A 21734-nucleotide genomic window follows, 5' to 3' on the forward strand; every position below is an offset into this window, starting at 1 on the left:
CATGTCTCGGTTGTTCAGAATTCACATTCAGGACAGTTTAAGTCAGGTCCTTCCTTAGGCCAAATGGAAAAAAAACATTGATGTTTCTCCAGGGAACCAACAACTATGTACCTAATGGCTCCAAATTTCTTATGCGCAGAGACTATATTATCTACATGCATCTTCCTCTCTTCTGATCTACAAGAATCTGTCACAAAGTACAACTCAAGCTATGCAAATTATACCTCTGTGCCACTTAATACTATTGCAGGGTGCAGAACAGCAGTGACAGGCAGGGATGTTTCTCCAAAATGAGTTTCTCCATCGCTTGCACTAGATAAGCCCTCTAGGCTTGCCATCAGAGATGTCAAGCAGCGGCTATTCTGCTGGAGGACAGGCTGAGCCAGTCATGTCAAGGGTGCAAAGGTTTCTATTACGGACATCACTGAAACCAGACCCTTTCAATGAGATTTGCCTCTTCAGGCTTCAAAGTAGACCCAAAACTGGTCAGGGTATCATTTCACATTGTCACTCAGTATCCATACCAAACCAAGACTCAGATTCTACAAGAGCCCCAGCTGCCCACTATCTACTAGTTGCAACCAATTTCCCCTAAAATTATTTACTATATAAGAATTAGTTCAGAGATGTATTCTTTCAAGCTGTTTCCTACCTGAAGCCAACCTCTGCGTTGTATTTTCCTTGGTACAGTCTGTATGCTGTGTTCTCGCAACTCTCTCTCTTCTAGCTGGGCTGCTTTTTCAGAACAGAGGCAAGAAGTAGAAGACAAAACAGAAATATGGTATTTGACAATATACACCTTAGTTTGCATTCATTTCTTCTCCCCCCTTCCCGCCCACCCGATAAGGACAGAAGAGTAAGTCCTTGACATGTGAATGGTATCAACAACTGAAAAGGCAATCCACTTCAGATGCTGGCTAGCTGTGTATTAGTAGCAGGAGTTTTGAACCTCTTCAGGGACAGTCATCGTCATATGTATTCAAGAGAATAAATTTTTTAAAGATACATTAGCTTAACGGCAAGTGAAGCCCCACGTTCATTGATACAGAAGGATAGAAATATGTTCTAGAACAGCGGTACACATCATTCATTCTCCTAGCTGAGTAGACAGTAACCTGTCTCAGGAAGCCAGCTGATCCCAGCACCCATGCTACTGAAGGCAGACTGATAGACAGGTCCTGGTGAACGGTAAGTGATGTGCTGGGTTTACAAAGGAATAGTGTGCATTTACTTGCAAACTAAGGAAACATAAGGGATTGGCAAATTAAACAGAATGTATTAGGTATTCAACATGTTGTGCAAAGAAGGATTCTTCATGTACAAGTCGTAAGTGAAAGACAAACAATCATTTTCATTCATTTCTAAGGCAAGCACGAGTTGGTTCCAGAACTTCTGCAAAAATTCTGTGCATGGTCAAGGAGAACTAAGGGTTCCTATGCTGGAAATGGTCCCAACTTACAGTGGAACAATGGTTTTTTGAGAAGATGCTTTGATTGAGACAGACACACAAACATCTTGCAGGACACATCAGCACCCTCAATGGAGCAAGGACATCATCAGCATTCTCAAGAGCATCCTAAATAAAGGCATCTTATTTCCTCCTATGCCCAAGACAGATTTACAGCTTCCATTTCTTCTCAGTGGAGAAAAACAGCTGATGCAAAACCTCTTTTCTTTAAGCCATAATTTAACGGTCACTCTAAGCCAGCAGAAACTGGCACTACCAATAAAAGAAGCAGTTGTCCTACATAGGTCATAGAATCACATAAAGATTTAGTTTGGAAGGAATCTCTGGAGGTCACCTCGGCCAACCTTCCATTCAAAGCAGGGCTTACTTCAAAATTAGATCAGGTTGGTCATTACAACTTTCAATATCACATTTTCCATTTGTGTTGGACAATCCTACACATACCTGTGCAGTGAACTGTGCAGAGAATTCATATGGCAAGTTTTGACTGAGGAGAAACATAAAAGAAAGATCACTTTTAATTGTAGTCACTTGTGCAATCTGGTTCACCATGAGACTGGACACATGCTGGTACAAGCAGATAGACCAGGCACAGGGCAGGACCATTCTTGGGGGAACAGAGCATGCTTTTGACAATTTAGAGTTATCATAAAATTATAGAGCAAGAAAAATGAGATGTTGTTCTATTGCTTAAGCCTGAAACAGGACTAAGTACAGAGGGGAAAAGGAACGGACTGTTCCAAGGAAGAAAAACAGCCGCTCCAACTAGAGGTCCTGCTACTCCATTAGGCTATTCTTAAGTAACTACAGAAATAGTCTGCAGTCATTAGCATTGGTGCTGATTGCTATGGGGCTTTTCTGGCACTGAGGGTGAACTGTCCTGAGATTACAATGCTAGAAGCGAGGTCTGACTCAGTCACTGCTTTGGGACAGAATTGTAAGCATCTTTCACCTCCTAAGCAATCTGTCTCTATTAAGCAACCTGTCTCTTCTAAGCAACGTCCCATAAGGCCACACACATGCTACAAATTTAAGTAGGAAAAAGGGACAGGGTAGGACTTAGGCTACCAATGCTGAGTATCTAGTTCTCAGAATCCTTTGAGTATTTTGTGATGGATTCATGTCACCAGGTTTCTCTAAACCAGGAAAAACAACAGCTCAAATCCCAGGCAGAAGTTGACACAGCTGAGCTAGTCATCTGTGCTACAAACACTACTTTAGAACAAAAAAATCCTTCTCATGGGGTGTATGGGATGTGAATACCAACCACTGCCTGTTTCATCGCACAAAATAGGCTCACTGGTGTCATTCCCTTGGAGACTTGAGCTGACAGTGCTTATTCTGGTAGCCAAGAACTGAGTAGTACATCATCAAAATACTACTTGTAATCAAAGGAGATTCCATGCTACTCTTAAGCCACATGTTTGTGACCACATTGACATTCACTGGAAGTACATACATGGTTGTGAAACTATGTCTAAGTTACACATCCAAAGAAATAACAGTATACTTAGAGACCAGCTTCACTACCTTATAAGCCCACCATTTACTTTAATTCAATTACTAAGCCTAAGTGCGAAAAGCTGATTAATCACTATTATCATTAATGGCTCCTAGGGAACACAGACAAAGAAAATAGTCCAGACAAATAGGTTTATGATGACATTTTCAGGAACCACAAGGAGGGATCTGTGCCCATTCTGTATTACCAAGTATCAAACATTCCTAATTTTTCAGAGAAGACTAATCCCATAGATGGATGCTTTAGAAGTAATAAATGATGCAATAACTCTCATGGGAGACGGACGGGGGAGAAAACTCAGTGCTGTATCTTGGCTAGAAATCATTTCTGTAAGTAAAATCATACTCAGTCACTGAGAAGAAATGCCTGCAAATGAAACAGACCACAAATTTCTAAGGTACTACCCCCAGGGAAGAAGCTTATACAGATCATCACGGACTTCCACTCCGGACTCTAGTGGCAAAATCAAACAGAAGAAGCAAAATGATGAGGATGATGATTCAGTTGGTATCTCCCACTGCAGCTACATGTGTTTAAAATACATGTGTATTTTTATAAAAAAACAGTGGATAGCTGAGAAACAGCAAAACACTGAGCTCTCTTCTACAGAGATAATGCGACTGTCTCTAAGCTGAAGGAGTTGAGGAAAAGAACAGAGACTGCCACTGAAGTCTTTAAAGGTCCCTAAGACACAATGAAGTACTCTACCTTAACAGAATCAAATGGCATTAAGCGACCATAAAAATAAACTACTTTAGTTAAGCTTAGAGATAACAGCTACATAACAGAACTTTAAGAGGAAATTTCTTTTGACAGAGTTCAATTACAGCTGCTGCCACAATGTCCCTGCACAATTTTGGACCAAAAAGTCAAAGACACTGTTTTACACCCTCTGTAGTTACCTAAAGGCATATCCCAGGATACCCCTGGATGTCACACCTCCCAGTGTGACAAAGCACACACTTTCCTTCATTTTCAATATATCCCATAACATGAACTTTTTGCATCATAACACAAGTTTTTCCTTTCATATAGCACAGTGAAACTAGGTGACTATCTGATTCCTCATCACCACCCTGTATAGCCTGCAAGAAATTATATAGCAGTCAGCTAAGCCCGAACACACTTAAACGTGAAAGCAAATAGTATGTAAAGGAAAAAAGAAAAGAGACACTGAAGTTAGAGTAACTGTTAGAACAGCTACTAGAAGTTAGTTTCTAGTATTGTTGAGATTAATAAATTTTCAATTGTAATAAATTATCATACAAGTAACCTTTGAAACTCTTTGTCTTCATTTTAAGTGAAAATAAAGCTTCACCAGCCACTACCTATGCAGCAACAGATTAAAAAAGTATAGCCTAAGACAGACTGGGTGTAGCAAGCACAAGGATAACAGACTAAGGTTGGTAACCGGCTTTAAGCAGGGATTTAGCAAAATCAACTTTATTTTCATTATGCTAAATTCTGTGCTAAATAGATTAGAAGGCCAGTAAGCTCACACTTTATACCTTCATACATGCAAAATTATTCCTGTCACTACACTGCTCTCTATGACAGACGTATTAGAAACAAAACCCACATTTTTAAATAAAGCCAGCTAATCACTGGCAGAAAATGGTAGATTTTCTTTACTTCAAATATTTGAATAAAGCTTAGCTGTCTTGTTCAGACAACTATTACAGTTTAAACATGATTTATCAGCTTAGTGCAGCTATTACTGGATATAATTTGATTATAGTCTATGTTATCAAATGTCATTTGTGTACAGGACACCGGACTTAGATAACACTGAAGTCCATCAGATTTCAAAGCCTATTTACAGTGTTATATATCAAAGAAAGGTTTACCATTATTTGACACTGACGATTTATACACATTTCTAATTTTCCAGCTTTAGTTATAACTGTTGAACAAATGGAGAGGCGGGGAAGTTAAACTTTGGAATTAGTCAGGGATCAACTGAAAAATTGATAGGGTTGTGCAGACACCATCTCTTACATACAATCAGCTTAAGTACTCTGATGAAAGAGTCCCATGGAATTTCATTCCACCAAGCTCAAATGCTGCTGTTACTTTATCACAGCCTGAGCAGTAACCTCAGCAACTGAACTACAGCTCTGATGAGTAAATGTTTAAAATCTCTGTAAAACTCTCATGTAACTCACCATTTGTCCTGGTGGTGTCTGTCTCATTTTTAAGGCAGCCATGCGATTTGATTTTTCTGTGGTAATTTCTCCGCTCTGAATTAGCTCCATTCAGATACAGAGAAAATCCTCGTTCTAACTGCTCCAGTTTGATTTGTAGGGGATCCTTTCTTTTTAAACGTTCCAGTAATCTGAAGTAGAGAGGATAATATAATTTATCCTTATGCAGTGCATATACAGTCAGATAAGCATTAAATACAAAACCATATGGTGTCACAAAACTGAGAAATACATTCCCAGTTCAAATGAAAAAAATCTTCCCTCTAAGCCATAAAAAAACCCCCTATTGTGTTAATAAATTTGTCAATATTTTCAAGTATGCTAAAAAAATATTGTGATCTCCTCTAGAAATAAGAACTTTGATGTACTCAGCAAACACAGAAAAGAGAATCACCAAATGCTTTAAGGCACAGCAAGTCAGACTTTGCATCACAAGTTTAAAAAGCAAGTTCTTAAACTAACATTCACAATTGCTGATATTAGGTATTATATTAGTGCACAACAGATATTACATACTCAATGGTGGTAACAATATCATATCTTACCGGTTTCTCTGCTGAAGGGATATTAAATATTCGTCATGTTTTTCATCAAAGTCAGTCACCATGTCCTTAATATAAAACTGAAACAAGTATATAATTGTCACATATAAGTATAGAAATTATTTATTACAGAGTACTACCGGCTTTGCACCCTCAATAGACAAGAATGCCATAAACTGAAATAAGCTCCCTCTTCTACAAAGCATAAAATTGTCACTGCAGTGAATAAAGTTCCTGAAGAACAGAGGAAACTTTACTTGTTTTACATATTTTTCAGAATTCTTCACCATCTACCAAATACATTAAAAATATGAGTTTATAATCCATGAACTGACAAGCAAGTCAATTCTGGGGCACAAGCAGAAAGGGGCATGCCCAAAGCCCAACTGTAAGGTGATTTTCCTGAATTGCTACTGCTTATAAGGTCAGTTAATTCTAGAACACGTTTGCTACAGAGGCTGTATACATTTAAATTTTTTAATAAAATATTTTACCTTGTTTGCATTTCAGGAAATATGAATTTTTCCAGCAATTCCCACCAAGTATCCCAGAGTCACTGCTGCAACTTGTGCTAGGGTGCCCTCTTATAAACTCAGAAGCTTAAACTTACCATCAGAAAGTTCAAGTTAGTTCTGCACGAAAACAAACCAAACAAAAAAACCAGGACCCAACGAAAAAGAAAATTAATTAAACAAATGAAACAACCCCCACAAACCAACAACCAAACCCCCCCCTCAAAACACATCCGGTCTCTTACCGACTGCGGGTTCTCTGCTACAGTACTGCCCGCGCCGCGGCCCGGCTGAGGTAACGCAGCGTGCGGGCTGATCTAACAGCTCTCCCGAGCGACAGAGCGGGGCCGCACGTGCCGCCGCCTAGCGCCGTGCCTGCGCAGCGCCGGCAGAGCCCCGGGCCCGGGCGGAACGGGCGCAGAGCCCCGCCGGGCCACAACTCGGCGAGGGGCAGCTGGGCCGGGACGGGGCGCGCCGCCGCGGCCCTGTTTGTGCGTTTCCTTGGTTACCGTCGCGGAGGTGACCTCACTTCCTGCGCGCGGCCCGGAAGCCGCGGCGGGCATGGAGGCGCTATGGGCAGTGCTGGACGAGGTGGCCCTGGAGGGGCTGGACGGGATCACGCCGGGCGCGCTGTGGTACCGCCTGGGCGCCCGCTCGCCGCCCTTCCCGCTGCCGCTGGAGCCCGCCACGCAGCAGCTCCTCTGGGCCGCGCTCAGCGCGCAGCCCGGCGTCAGCTTCTATCTGCTGCCGCGGGCGCGACCGCCGCTCCGCCTGCACGACCGGTGAGGGCCGCTCCGGGGCACGGTGCTCCCCGCCCGCCGAGCCGGGCCGCCGCGCTTCCCCTGTCCCGCCGGGCCGGGCGCCTCCCAGGGAGGGCTCGCTTCTCTGCGGGGTTAATGGGGCCTGGTTGGTTCCTCAGGCAGCCCCTGGCTGGCCCTGCCGCCTCGGCTCCTTCCCCGGAGCCATTCGGGTTTAGCTGAAAGAAAACCGAAGTGGCTGGCTGGCGGCAGGCAGGGAGGAGTGGGGGTTTGAAGTCTGCTCTGCAGGAGACTGTACAGGCGTCCTGGCTAGATTTCTGCTCAAATGACTATTTACCACTTGGCTACAAGTAGAATTTATGTCCCAGTTCATCAGGGTGGATGTACCTGTTGTTTTCCTTTTCTGTAACTATTATTTATATATGTTTCTTTTATTCCCATCACTTGAATATTGTTGAATTTTTGAAGATCAGATAATGTATTCCCCTCTCCTGCATCATTCTGCCTGCTGATAAGGTTTGGTTGTGCTCGAGGAGTGCAGCTCTGGTGTTTGTGTTTTTCCAGCTTTGAGGTTTCAAGAGTTTCAGTTTCCCAAGCTATTTCATAGAGGTGTCAGCATTGTCTGTGTTATATTTCAATTCCAGATTCCTCTTTCTCAGATAAATGTTGGCTCTCTGCTTTTACTTCAGATATGAAGAAATAGACCTTGAAACAGGAATACTGGAAACCAAAAGAGATCCTGTTCCTCTGGATGATATTTATCCTGTCCACATGATTTTGGATAATAAAGATGGCATACAAGGTTCCTGCCAGTATTTTAAAGAGAGAGTAGATATCACTGATCAAATAAGGAGGAAGGATTTGCAGCCTTGTTATACTTATGTAGAAGCTATTGAAAAGTGAGTGAAATCTTTATAAAGATTATTAACTTAAGTTTTAAAATTTGGTCCTCAGTTTGTGCAGATTATATCAAGAGTGGTGTTTGGGGCGGGGGGGTAAGTGACCTCTCTGTTTTTATTGCACTACTATTAATTTATTACTTTCCTACTGTTTTGTAGATGGGGAGAGAAACTAGTCATTGTTGCTTCCCAAGACCAGCGTTACAGAGCTTTGATAGGTTGGGAGGGGGATCCTGACTTAAAGCTCCCAGACTTCTCCTACTGTATACTGGAGCGTTTAGGTCGTGCTAGGTGGCAAGGAGAGCTTCAGAGGGACCTTCACAGTGGGGCTTTCAAGTAAGTTTATGTCTTGCTATACGAATGAAATCAAAGCTAATAAGTTTCCACTGGTTGTTTATAAAGATCTGTCCACTTAAGACTTCCTATGTATTGATTTAAACTCTTGTTTGTATTGATAATTTCTCATCCTTACTACCAGGAGTGCTGGATTTTTGGAGCCTGTATTGCTTAAAGTGTACTGGTCACTTCCTTGAGTTCATTATATTACCTGACATTTTCTCATGGAACCAGAGATTGTATGTAGGGTCAATACACGTTTCTAATTTGTAGAAGTTCTCGTTTTCTCTAAATCACTTTTTCTTCAAATTTGGGGTGGAATGATGGCTTTTATTTACTTTTCTTATGGCATCTTATCCCAGCCAAGTTCTGAAAAGATTCTTGGACGCCCACCTTTTGTCCCAAGAATTTGCCCTGTGTAACATCTTCCTCTGTATGACCTGAACAGGAGCCTGAGTTATTAGCTCACAAACTAGACCATGTATTTTGTGGATAGAGGAGCATTACACAGCCTCTTGGGGAATTCCTGGTGTTGGAGTGCTGGAGAATATTAGCACTGCTGCTAAGGATTCACTGCTTTTAGGAGATGAAGCATATGTACCTTGTAAACCACACTGGCTTTGGTTTTTTTGCCACTTAGGAAGCTGTTTTAGGTAACTAAGATGATGGTAAATATTTTGTGGGTACTTTTCTGTCAGTTCAGTTGCCTAAGACAGCTCAAAATGGAGTGAGATGAGTATCAAAGTTATTGCAAGGAAGGCTGTGATTGTAGTGTAGCCAGGAGTTAGGAGAGGATAGAGAAAGAGGGCATGGGACTACAATATTGGTTCAGCTGTCTCATTAAACCATGTCATGACACTGATTATGCATAGGGACTGTAGGTTAAAACTGGAGGTATTTCTCTCTGTTTAATTGGATTAACTATGAAAATCAGTTTCACAGGTTATCTTAATTTTGGCAGTTCCTAATTTTGAGATTGTCACTTTGAAAATTAACTTGTGTTGCCAAGACCATAGGTAATTTAGGTGAAGTCTTTAGGAATACCGAATAGTTAGACTTGATTTGCAGAACTTCCTATGCCTATAGATATCTTGCCATCTTTTCTTTAGAGTGGATGCTGGAAAAATTCATTATCACCGAAGAGTATTGGACAGAAATGGCCTCATAACAATGCAGTCCCATGTCATAAGACTACCAAGTGGAGCACAGCAACACTCAATTCTTCTGCTTCTGACTCGCTTTCATGTCGATAGGTATGTGCCAGTCAGGTGTTTTAAAGATCTGGGTAGATTGTGACCTTTTATCATGATGGAAAATTGCTCTATTGTCAAAGAACTGTCACACTTTCCTGCTGTTGTCTGTTCTCAATTTCTTCATTAACTCCTTTTCTGAATGCTTCACATTGTAGCACTAATCTTTCTGTTAATTTTGAGTGTTCTCATTTCAGATGCATTTATTTCTAATAAATTTTTTTGTTTTCCTTCTTTTTTATGATTAAAACTTGTAGTTCTGTGGATTGCCAAGCAACAGCCTGGGCTAGTCACTGTTACCTCGATTGGAGTCTCTTAGTGCTGTTCACAGACAGGAAAAAACCCTATAATCCCTAAAACAATCTGAGAACACTTCAGCTTACTTTCTCTAGTGACTGACCTTTTGTAAAGGTACAACTTGCGTTTATAAAGCTGTATGCATGCTTACATGTAAAATCATTTTCTTTTTCTTGGTTAGGAGGAGCAAATACGATATTCTGATGGAGAAACTCTCAAGTATGCTAAGTGCTCGTTCAAACCACATGGAAACATTAGGAAACCTGAGGGAAGAACTGGTGAGATACATTACTCTTTCAAATTCTCACTCATGTAGAATCTAGATAGTAAGTATCAAAGGCAGTGATTTGCACTGCCTGGTTTTTTAAGTTGCACAAAATTTGGAGGTAGGATATCAAAAGAAGGATCTTAAAAACCTACTAGATCAAGTTGCTGTTGCTGTTTGTCATAAGGAAGGAGTTCTATTCAATCCACACGTTCAGAAAAGTTTTGTCAGTGGATATCATCATGCACTTCCAGCTTGCAGTGCTGCTGCTTATTTGGACAGTAGAGTTGGAGGGATAGAACACACTCCAGAAGCATCTTGTGCTCTGCTTGGTGTCTACACTAGTAGGATTTAAGATCCTTCTTTGACATCCTACTCCACAATACTGTGATTTAAGAGCAGGCAGTATGAATGTCTTTGATACTAATCACCTACAGGTGAGACTTTTTGGCTACAATGACATTTGTCATTTCCCTTTGCATTAGGGTCTTTGTGAAAGAACCTTCAAACGCCTGTATCAATATATGATGAATGCTGGTCTAGCCAAGGTAATATCCATCCCATTACAAGATATACACCCCAGTGGAGGACCCTACAAGACAAAGAAAGGTAGCTAGAACCATATCTTTGCTTTCTTTTTGTGTAATTACACTGATACCATTCTATCTATAAGCTTCAAATCTTAAATTAAAAGATGTGTAAGTGAAAATCTGCCTATGCAATTATGTGGAGAAATGTGTTAATAAAGCTAGAACACTGCAGCCCACTTGAATTTAGGCATTTGTTCCAGGTTTTTAAGAAATGATTGGAGGCAAGTTTGCTGTATATCAGCGTAAGCTGTTTCAGTTGATTGCGACTCCTAATAAAACTGCTCACACCAATACAGAGAGCAGGAACAAAGAGCAGTCTGCTGACCTTTCTGGTTGAATGGTAAATCAATAAACTTGACAAAAATATATTAAAGATTACAAAAAATCTTTAATATATAAACCAAAAAAGGCTATTATGAAATAACCTAAAGAAACAGACTATCTTAATTATGACTTTTGCTGAAATTATGACTTTAACAAAAGTCATGAGAATGCAAAGTTTCTGTGGGAAGTTTCACATCAAATGGTGAAAGTAAGCTTCTACAGCACTACCTTGGAATTCTTGAAGTAAGCAAGATAGCCAACAAGTACTATTCAAAAAAGCCATAGTCTACTGGGGGATAGTTTAATGCATAACCAGCTTTGAATTCAAATTTAACAGGTTTGGAAGAACTGCTGCTAACTTCCAAACATGTAGTGGAAAGACAAAGAAGAGCAGAACAACATGAAGAGAGGAAACTAAAGAAAGCAACTGCTCTCAGAAAAAGATGCAGATAAAACTTGCCTGGGGAAAAAACTACAGGAAGTAATTACAAAAAGTATGAGGAAAGATAGTATCACCAATTGAATTAATGCTTAAGGAAATCTAAATCGAATCTTTAATTACAGAAAATCCTAAGAGGTAGGATTGCAAGAGTTAAAAAGAAAACAGTTCAAAAACAGTGTGAGTTTTTTTCAGAGATATAATGAACTATTTGTGAAAATGTAAAAAATTAATCTGATATGAACTAAACATTGCAAATTACATAGGAGTGATCATAAAGGAAGAAGTAAAAGTGTCAATAAAAATGTGAGCACTTTGAGAAGACAAAAGTGATGCCACTTAGAAAGACTTGGATTAAGGCTTTTGATAAAACAGCAAATTCCTTCAAATATTTCAAGTCCGGGGGAGGAAAATACCTTTTTTTAGGGAAATTGTATTATGGACAAAGAGAAACAACAGCCAAAAGTAGGTACAGCATCTAGCATGGTTCATAAAGAAATCTTCCATGTTGTACTGAATAAATTAGAGAGTGATTGAACAACTTCATTTGTCATCAAATACACAGGTTCACCTCTTTCCCTTAGGAATATCAGAGGGAGTTTTACACAAGAGAATTAAAGTTCACAATTTCAAGAAGGCAGTAGAGGTCCTAAAAAATATTCTGGAATAGATAAGAATAAAATAAAATACATAGGGAAAACTATAATTTCTACAAAATACCTGTTGTACGTAGTTAATATATTTCTGGTTTGAGCAAGTGTCTCAGTATACAGAGGCTTGCACGACAGGGATACCTTTAGTCACACTGTTGAGCATAGTCATTGACAAAAACTTAGTTTCTCTCTTAGACTGTCTTCGAGTGATACTACACCAGGTTGTATTTGTTTTTACTTTCTCACATTGACATTCAGAGATGTTCTAACAAGCTGAATACACTCGCAAATAAACCCCGAAAGACTAGATAGTATTCCTAAAGAGTTCATAATCAGCAGTAAAAACATCTAAATTCCAATCAAAATATTTACTTACAAGGCAAGAGAACACAAGTCCGTTTATAAGCTTAGTGGCAACTCACAAGGCAGTAGATGATTCAGGTTTGTCAAAGATTGGCACGGTGGCCGCTGCATTTACTACTTAAGTTCATCAAGAAATATGCCACTGGATGAATCTTTCACTTGAATGATAATTTCGTCTTGCAGACGAAAAAGCTGAAAACCCACACAAATGCCTTAAAGACCACTATGTATTAAACTAGGATGAATTAATAATAGCTGATTTTCATTTGAGATCAAGATAGTTTAATCTCTGAAGTTATACAGGAAAGCAGATAAAAATATGTGGAACGCACTCAGGATGAAGCCAGAGCATCTGCTATGGGAAGCACATTATTGGGCAGTAGGAGCTAAAATAAAAGGAATTGGTTTGTTGTTTGGTTTTGGTGGGGTTTTGGTTTGTGGGTTTGATTTGGTTTTTTTGAGGGGTGGTGGGGTTTTGATTTCAAATACTGCTGCAAGTGAAAACTAATAGGCTGTAGAAATACAGAGGATATAATAACAGTGCCTGCAGCCCTACCACAATGTCAGCATTTAATTACTATCCTAAAGCAGTATCTTAGAATACTGCCAGGAAAAGGATTCAGATTGAGGAAAAATAATGGGATCATCTGTCCTGGTGCTCAGTCATATGGTTAAATTACTGTGAACTAACTTCATGTTGGCTAAGCTTCAGTAAGCAGTCAGATACATGCATAAGATAAAATTCATTAGCTGTAACGTTAATTATTTCAACCAAGCTTTCATGTGGCATTTTTCACAGCAGGGCTGTACCAGAGGAGTAGAGATGGCTGTAGATGTTCCCACCCACTGCTACATGATGAATTGGCTACTTCTGCAGTAGCTGCTGAATCACTGCAGCTTGATAAGCTGGCAATGTACAGTAACCTGGTCGTAGTTTACCACCAGTCTCTTAAATTGTTCAGCAGGAGCAAGATGATGATTGCAGGTCATCCTTATATCAGGGAGCAGGATATATGAGATTCTCGTGGCTGGTGGGCAGCAGCATGTTCTGGTGTATGCTTCCTCCAACATGCATGCGTACAAATATAGAAGAAGGTGCAAGGATAAACTGACAGTTCTTCTAGGTCCTGTGAATTTTAAATATTGGGAAGTTGCAGCAGGACTTGATAGGGCCCACCACCTTGCATCCACTTTGATCATTTGCTGAGAAAAGGCAATCCTGTGTTAAGGAACAGTTTTGCAACCAGGTAACTTACTGTATGAATTCTGTATCTTCAAATGTATGGGTTTCTTTCATTATGTGACTTGCATTTATAAAAAGTGAGTCTGTAGGAGGGGGGGGAAAAAAGGAGTGGTTTTGTACCCAGTGAGTGATCTCACAGTCGCATATGTGCTCTGAAGATGTAATATGGTGGATCAACAGTTAACCCTTTCATTGATATATTTGTGCTTTCGAAATTTCTCCTTTTGGGCAGCCCTTATGTCGATGAGCATCTGAAGGTTTGGAGCACCTCAAATTCAGCGAGGCAGTACTTTGGCAGATTCGTATATAGGGAAAAGCTGTTGCCAACCTTTCCTAGAAATAAACAGTTGGCTTCGGTCATTTGTTCCCCATTCCGCTGCTACTTATTCATGCTGCTGAAAAATAAAATGGTTTAAATATGTGCACCACCCCCTGCATTTTGCTAAGAGTTGTTACTAACATTCATGTTCACAGGGACTGATGTCATGGTTCGTTGCCTTAAATTAGTAAAGGAATTTAAGAAGAAAATGGAAGAATATCATGATGATGATGAGGAAGAGATCATCACAAAAGCTGTTCAGCCTGTGGATATTGTTTGCGAAAGGGATATGCTCACCCAGGCTTATGAGCTAAGTAGGTGATGTAGTAGGACATCCTAAGATTTTTCTCATTGCCTTCTTATTCCTTGTATGTATAAAAGGAAGGTACATATTGTGGGTTTGGGTTTTTTTTTTTAAGTGCTGATTGTTCTTTAAATATTGGGAAGTGTCAATTTTTCATAGAGAAGATTAGCTTTATGTTCAAATTAGATTGAAGCTATAGGTGCTGCGTTAGCCCTCCCTGGAAGCTTATCAATACTACTCAAATAAAACAGCATGGCAAACCCAGGATGTTGTGGTGGGATGGGAAAAGATTCTGAAGAAAACAGTGTTCCTCCTTCTTCTATCTCTTTTCATTCCATAATGGCGAAATTAATACCTAACTATGGAAAGCTGTCAGGGGAAAAATTCACCCCCGCTTTTAATCTCAAGCTATCGCCTTCAAACCTCATTCTGCTGGGGCACTGTTTCAGGTAAAATTGTGTTTTATGACAGTATTTGACTGTATATTGTATATGTCTGTGAAAATGTCTTTAGTGGGGAATGTTAAATTTTATATTCTGGTATATTCAGTTATTCAGAGCAAATATAAATGTATATACAAATACATGTATATATAATTGCATCACAGTATTTCCCTGAGATATTTGTTTTCCTTTCTGAAACAGTTGAAAGTAGGGGAACCAAAGGTATTTCTCAGGCAGAAATTCGCTTGGCTATGAATGTGGGGAAGCTAGAATCAAGGATGTTGTGTCGTCTTTTGGAGAGGTACAAAGTTGTCAAGGTAAGATGCTTACTGAAACTGGAGATACAATTGTGGTTACTGTGGTAATGTGTTATAACATTGTTAACCTCAAACAATAGAAACAGGAGCAATTTAAGAATTGACAGTGAAAGAGTCCTGGTAAGATTGAAAAGCGTATGACTGCAATTGAGGAAAAGGTATATAAGACCTAAGTGTTCAAAAAGCATTAAGATTTTAACCTTCTGTAATCTGAGGACTAAGCCTATTTGTTAGAATGTAACATATCTGCTCCTCTAGCATACCTTTTCTTGTTTCCTAGTTAGCTGCCTTGACGTTTAATAGCAATAGCTGGCTGACCCACATGTACAAGTATTTTATGTTGGTTTGTGACTGGATGCTTAGGTAATAAAGATCATGGGGAAAAATGCACATGGCCCCATATTTTCTGTCTGTATGGAGCACACATTCTGGTGATCCACAGCAGCTGGTGGGATTCTGCCGGATGCTGCTTCACAGCATTCCAGAGAAGCACTGTTCCCAGCACCTTGACACAGGTCTGCCTTCCAGAAAGAGATGGGGCAGAGAAAATGGCCTCAGCCCTGCTTCGCCTGGTCCCAATGACTTACCTAAGTAATTCACTGTACAGTCAGTGGTAACCCAAGTGATGTGGTGGCTGTTACTTCATGGAGATGTCTCTCAACTCAAAATAGCCTCTTCGCTTAATTTTTGGCTAAAAGACAACTTCTATTTTGCAAGATCCTCTACTGAAAGATCTTGGAGACCCTTTGTACTTTTAAAATCATTAATCTACTTGCTTTTTGAAAATACCAGTAAATTCTGGGGAAAAAAGTGTTTCTTTCTTTTAGACGTTATGGTGATTAAACTCCTTATTTTCAGATATTTCATTTTTTTTATTTGAACAAGATGAATTTTGTTGAAACAAAATTCAGCTGTCATTTCTCACATGCACCCATCTGCCCCTTTTCACAAAGGCAGGATAATTGCTATCTCCCATCAATAGAGAATATTTTTACTAATAGCTTTTCATTTGGTAAAAAGTTCTGTAGAATTAAAATTAAAAAAAAGAATATCTAAAAATTTTCCATTCTAGTCTGAATACATATAGTTTGTTCTTCCTTAGACTTTCCTACATCCCACATACTTTAGGGATTTCATTCTCTTATGCAGGTAATGCAGATTTCTTTCTTTTTCAAGCTTGGTATTTCTTTTGATTTCTGTATGTTAAGGTTAGTCAACATTTTTGTTATTTAGGGAAAAAAAGGAGAATAACATGATATCTTTTGATGTGAGTCAAGAGCAGTTAGAAAACTTCCCCACTGTTGATGTTGGAGAACACTGCAAGAATGGAGAAGTAAGGTAGAAAAATAACGTTCCAACTATTCCCTTAGGGTTTTATGGAGGATGAAGGTCGTCAAAGGACAACAAAGTATATTTCATACATTTTTGCAGAGGAGAGTGATTTAAACCGTCAGTTTGAGAGAGAGAAAGCTAGAAGTGAGCAGCTAGCTACGGTTACTTTGGCTCTAGTGCCAGAAGATTCCCCACCTGCAGAAGATGTGTCTCCAGGAGAAGATGATACTTTGGTCTCAGAGTCTGACAATGAAGAAGAAGGGAAAGATGGCAAGAAGAGAGGAAAAGGTCAGAAGGCCAACTCTGGTTCTCTGTTGAAATTAAGTTTCCAAGATGATACCCATCAGTCAACACCAGTTAAAGGTAGAGCATGATTTTTAAATTTGGGGGAACCCTGCATTTTTTTCTTATGGATCCTTTTATTAAAGAAAAAAAATAAATGCTATTTGCTTCCATTAAAGCTTTTGGAAATACATGCACAAAGATAAAGTGCATATATTTATCTTTGCACTTACTTGATTATTTCCATGGGGGTTTTTTTTATGTTCTCTTCCCCCAAAATTGTTACATTTTGGAATTCTGTAAGTGTTGTAATCTTTGGGGATTCTCAGGGCTGAATCCAGTGTGCTCTGGTGTTTGTGTACCAAATAGTGTTTCTGATTATCACTAATCACTGAGAAGATAATCTGCTTCTCCTTACCTCTGTACGATTTCTCCCCCTTTCCCCATGCAAATGAAATGGACTCACACACCATGCTTCTTGGATGTTCACTTTTCTTTCTCATGGTGTAAAGGGCTGAAATGATTCTGCAGAGGGTCAGACAAATTCTGAAACTGTTGCAAGAAAGGAGGCAGGACCCTGTGGCTAAAAACCAGCATAGTGGGGAGACCGTGGTAGCTAGCAGCCAGGTTGGCTTGTGCTGCTGGGAGAACAGCGTCCTTGGGTAGATTTTGTATCTGTGTTGGGTGTTCTGTGATGAACTGAGAAGCTATCTGTCATAGACTCTGTTTTTCAGAATGTCTTACAGCTCAGGCTGTGCCCATCAGAGAGCACCATCTTCACAGAGCTTTAGCTTTTAAAGTCCTTGAAGACTTTAAAATGGACTTGGCCACATTTTGTCTTTCTTGAAATATTTTATTTCTTCCTCACTAAGGAAAAAGACAGGCTCTGCCTCATTAAAACACATCATTTCATTCCACTGGATATGTGAATGTCATCTTAGGTGTGGGAAATAGCACAGGAGCTGACAGCAGCCAGTTAACTTTTTTTTTTACTTACAACATAAAAATTCTTCCCCTTTTAGCAGCAGGGGTCTTTTGGTTTGTTTTTTTTTTCCAGTTGGAAATGTCTGGTATTGAGCCTTAGAGTGTGCAAAATGTATTTATTCATGTACTGATGCAAACCTTCAAGTGGGATGAGTATATGTAGAGTAATATGTCTGGGACCGGATAAGGTGGTAACTAACTGCTTTCAGCAGCAGTAGGCTTGGGATGCCTTGACCCCATAGCCTTACTTGCCTAAACGTATTGTAACAAATGTCTTGTTCCCTGAAGCTAATTGCTTCATCTTTTTCTTTAGCTATTTGGAACATCTTAATGTGAAAGTACCAGCCTTTTGGGACATATTTTTAAGAGGATATGGTGGTTTATTTTTTAATTTTCTTTATTTTTAACTATTTGAATGTTCCTACAACTTATCTTAGAAACTCCAAGGAAAAAGAGGAGAACAGATCACCATTTCTTTTGTAGATTATCTGTGGAGTAATACTAAATCCTTGTCCTCATTCTGCTCTGAGTCAGAAGAGTCAGGTTTCTGGCGGAACTTGAGAATCTTTGTGACAGAAACTCTCCTTTCTTCAGACAGCAGTTTCTGGATAAGCTAATCTGGCCTTTCATGGTCTTCTATGCCTGCCTATGAAGGGGCTTTGCATGGAGAGAATTACCTGATGACAGGGAGTTCACTTTTTAAAAACTTTTCCTTTTGAAGGCTGAATGCAGTCATTCATGTCAAACCACTGCTTCCAGCAGGGTAGAAGAATAGGTGAAAAATGTAGCAGAATGCTTTCAAGTGCAGTTACCTGCACTGTGGATGGGGGATTGCCTTTTATAGCAAGAGAAGCTGAACATTTATAGGGAACTGTGAGAGCAGAACAATTACAAGGCTGTTTGCTCTTAAACCAGGCTCAAAGCCAACAGCTGTGAAGCCTCAGGGGAAGAAGCTGCCTTCCCCTCCAATTCTTGAAGAGCCTGATGAGCTCCCAGACAATGTCTTGGGGGAGAGTTCTACTTTGGAAACTCTAAAGCAGGAGTCCAATCTGTCCACTTGTGCTCATTCCACTGATGAAGATGGGGATGTGGCTGTGGTGGAGGAGGTCAGACTTGAAGACCCTAAGGTAAGATCTCACGTCTGAGTACCTTGTTGGCATAGCTGTCTGAGCTAAGTTATGCACTTTTACAGCAAGCCTTCAAGCTATAGTTTTGTATTAATTTATGGGATTGCGGTTTTTGGGTTTGGTTTGGTTTTTTGGGTTTTTTTGGGGGGGGGTGTTTCATTTTTGGTTGTTTGGGGGTTTCATGATTTTTTTTGTTGTTGTTTTGTTTGGTTTTGGGTTTTTTTTTTTTAATTCGGTGTCAAAGTACATTCATATTTTGGCTGCATTGGAGTTATAAGTGAAAGTTATTCCAGGAGATAGGAAGGTGGATGTCCAGATTACAGTTCTGGGTTAGTTTCCTGTGCTCTCCATATTCCATGTGTTGACTTAATGCATGTCATCACTTAATGTCTGTCTGTGCACACAAGCGCTACATATCATCCAGTCTGTTTCCCTGCCTGTGGTAGGGAGATAAAAGATAATTCTCATCTGACTAATTTGTTACAAATAAATACATCAAAACTCTGAATTCCACAGTTGCTGCTGTGGGAGGAACCAATGTTAGGCTGAAGACATTGAACGGTTCATGTAAAATTTGTATTTTGTCCATACTGTGCACTAGAAGATGTGTGGCCAAAAGAAGGAAAAGCGTTCCAAAGCTACTGCAGTGGAGAGATCTCATGAAACATACAGGCTGCTGAAGCGCCGCAATCTCATTGTGGAAGCTGTTCGAAACCTCCGGCTAATTGAAAGCTTATTCACGTGAGTCCCTCTGAAAACAGTGTCCAGGGGAGCTGATGCATTTTAGTAGTAGAAGCACTACTTCAGCAAGCAATTTGCATGCTTATTCCAGTGGTGCTGTTTCTTGTCCCTGATGGCACTCTAGGCTATAATGTTGGAGATGATGGCGCATGGGAGGTGTGGGGGGTTGCAGTTATACTGAATCTTAAAAATTAAAACAGGTGTTTGGAAGCAGTAATAGTTCTTTGCAGATAATTACACAAGTGAATTTTTATAGGGTGTATGTCCCATAAACAGAGATTGGAGAACTTTTTTCTCTGTTCACAATATGCTGGTGCTTGGGGCCACATAGTAAGATACAGCACTTCACTGCTTGAGGATTCTGTCATCTGCATAGGTTTTATCTCTGCATGGTTTCAAAAATAGGTTGTGTTTTACTCTGTCATGGACTGCAGAGGCTCATGATGTCAGTCAGTCATCATTGGTCACTAGGATTCTATGAGGGTCCTGAAAATTTGCTTTTCTTTGCCATTTCAAGTGGTACAGTTCTGTGTCTTCTCCTGACTTGCCTTGTCTGTATTAAAGATACTTCACTGAATGTTTATAATGTCTTTCAGTCTTCTAAGATTCACCACCAAAGAGAAATCGAAATTCTGGTGCTCTCCTGGAGTCCCAGCGTCCAAATTGGCAGGAATTTAGTATAGAAATTATAGGAAGAAATCATGGCCTTATTCTCCTCTGGTTTGAGAATTTTGAAAGCTTCTGTCACCTAGTTCAATTGCAGAGTGTCATAAAATTAGAGCCTTGTCTTCTGGCACCAGCCTCATTACCCATTGATCTAGTCTCATCCAAGCATGAGCTCAGAAAATAGCTCAGCTCTCTGCTTTCCCCTTCAGTGCTGCCAACAGGTAGCTCAAAGTTCCATTGGCACCAGTGAATATTCTGCCTCTCTGCAACCTCTGTGAAGGAAATTTGCTGGGTCCTCACTCCAATTATGTTAGTTACCAGGATGTGGAATAGTGAATAAAAGCAAGCAATAAGAGAGTAGGGTGTGAGCGAGCTGCTACAGACTGCTGCAAAGGAGGAAGTGAGCTGGCTTCAAGTGTTGGCCTATGTGTATCTGTATTGTGAATACATGTGTAATTTCTGAGCTCTGGATGCCACTAAGTAAATTCTTTCTGCCCCAAGCTGAACTGAGCTCACAGATGGAAATATAAAGTGCATATGTTTAATCACCACCTAAAAAAGCTGTAGCCTTTCCTGACCTTAGGGAGCCTGGATTCATAATTACACTATAGACATACATGGAGAAATCGGGCATTGAGAATCTGCTGTCATAAGAAGAGCAGTTCTCACCTAAAAAAGAAGAGCTTGATTACCAAGAAACTACAGCTGAAATTTAAACCTAAGTTAGTAGTTATTTACAGAAAAAGGGAAAAGTGAGCAGTAGTTGCTAGGAGGAGGGAAATACCCATTCACCCCACATGCTCTAACAAACTGCTTAGGCAGTTTGGAGCATTGCTGGGCTTACAATGCAAGGTATTTTTTTTGCATCTTTTAGACTTCAGAAAATGGTGATGGATCAAGAGAAGCAAGAAGGTGTCTCCACTAAATGCTGCAAAAAGTCTATCATAAGACTGGTACAGAAGCTTGCGCGAGAAGGACTCCTCAGAGTCTATCGTACTACAGTCATTCAAGATGGCGTTAGTAAAAAGGTGACTACACAAGCCCTTGAAGCTGCAGCAGCTTTTCTCACAACCTTCTGATTTATCGAAGTGTTTTTGGCTTTTTTACTGAAGTACATGGATGGCTTCACTTTTGGTAGCAGAACCCACAGTCAAGCTGCCCGGAAGCTACATGTCCCAAACTAAGCTAGTGTGAAAACCTGATTAGTGCTTTCAATTATCATGCTGCAGATAATTGTGAGACCAAAGAATAGTCCAGAGATCAAAGTCTCTGAATCTCCCTTCTGAGAGGTTCTGCTGCTTATCAGTTATGCAACTCATGGTTCTCTCCCTGCACTGTCAGGCTGCAACACAGTTTTATTTAATCCCTTTTTGAAAGCCAACAGTATATGAGAAATCCAGAAGTTAGCTTCTGAGTTGAAATTTATAAACATGATCTATTTTTAAAAAACAAAATCCACCATTACTGAGGTTTGTAGAAGTAAAATGTCTATAAATGTCAGTTGTAAAGCTGAGGCTTGTCATTGTAACTTTAGTGTGAAATGTTCGTAAGCAG

At 40.0% G+C, this 21734-nt stretch overlaps 2 protein-coding genes across 11 annotated transcripts in view; one reads left to right on the forward strand and one right to left on the reverse strand.

Moving 5' to 3' along the window:
- Positions 1 to 6687, reverse strand: part of KIAA0556 (KIAA0556 ortholog) — a 59975-nt gene extending 53288 nt beyond the window's left edge. For 5 of the 7 annotated variants that reach the window (XR_003990904.1, XM_030482397.1, XM_030482394.1 and 2 more), the window contains exons 1-4: positions 6630 to 6687; positions 5740 to 5818; positions 5156 to 5325; positions 653 to 738 (exon numbers count right to left, since the gene is read on the reverse strand). Coding sequence is in view for 6 of the 7 variants with exons in the window: in XM_030482397.1 (XP_030338257.1) it covers positions 653 to 738; positions 5156 to 5325; positions 5740 to 5801 (318 nt within the window). In the remaining variant the exon portion in view is untranslated. Of the gene's footprint in view, positions 1 to 652; positions 739 to 5155; positions 5326 to 5739; positions 5819 to 6230; positions 6364 to 6629 lie in introns of those variants that run through there. The other 2 variants (XM_030482395.1, XM_030482393.1) reach the window with 2 other exon arrangements.
- Positions 6688 to 6786: 99 nt separating this feature from the next.
- Positions 6787 to 21734, forward strand: part of GTF3C1 (general transcription factor IIIC subunit 1) — a 41456-nt gene continuing 26508 nt past the window's right edge. For 2 of the 4 annotated variants that reach the window (XM_030482387.1, XM_030482389.1), the window contains exons 1-12: positions 6787 to 7030; positions 7696 to 7905; positions 8065 to 8241; positions 9351 to 9494; positions 9970 to 10066; positions 10539 to 10662; positions 14140 to 14298; positions 14933 to 15048; positions 16419 to 16743; positions 18562 to 18773; positions 19375 to 19514; positions 21055 to 21208. In XM_030482387.1, the coding sequence (XP_030338247.1) occupies positions 6810 to 7030; positions 7696 to 7905; positions 8065 to 8241; positions 9351 to 9494; positions 9970 to 10066; positions 10539 to 10662; positions 14140 to 14298; positions 14933 to 15048; positions 16419 to 16743; positions 18562 to 18773; positions 19375 to 19514; positions 21055 to 21208 (2079 nt within the window). In that variant the 5' untranslated portion in view covers positions 6787 to 6809. The remainder of the gene's footprint in view (positions 7031 to 7695; positions 7906 to 8064; positions 8242 to 9350; positions 9495 to 9969; positions 10067 to 10538; positions 10663 to 14139; positions 14299 to 14932; positions 15049 to 16418; positions 16744 to 18561; positions 18774 to 19374; positions 19515 to 21054; positions 21209 to 21734) is intronic. The other 2 variants (XM_030482388.1, XM_030482390.1) reach the window with 2 other exon arrangements.

Source organism: Strigops habroptila, chromosome 4 (genome assembly GCF_004027225.2).
Source record: "Strigops habroptila isolate Jane chromosome 4, bStrHab1.2.pri, whole genome shotgun sequence".
Classification (NCBI taxonomy): Eukaryota; Metazoa; Chordata; class Aves; order Psittaciformes; family Psittacidae; genus Strigops; species Strigops habroptila.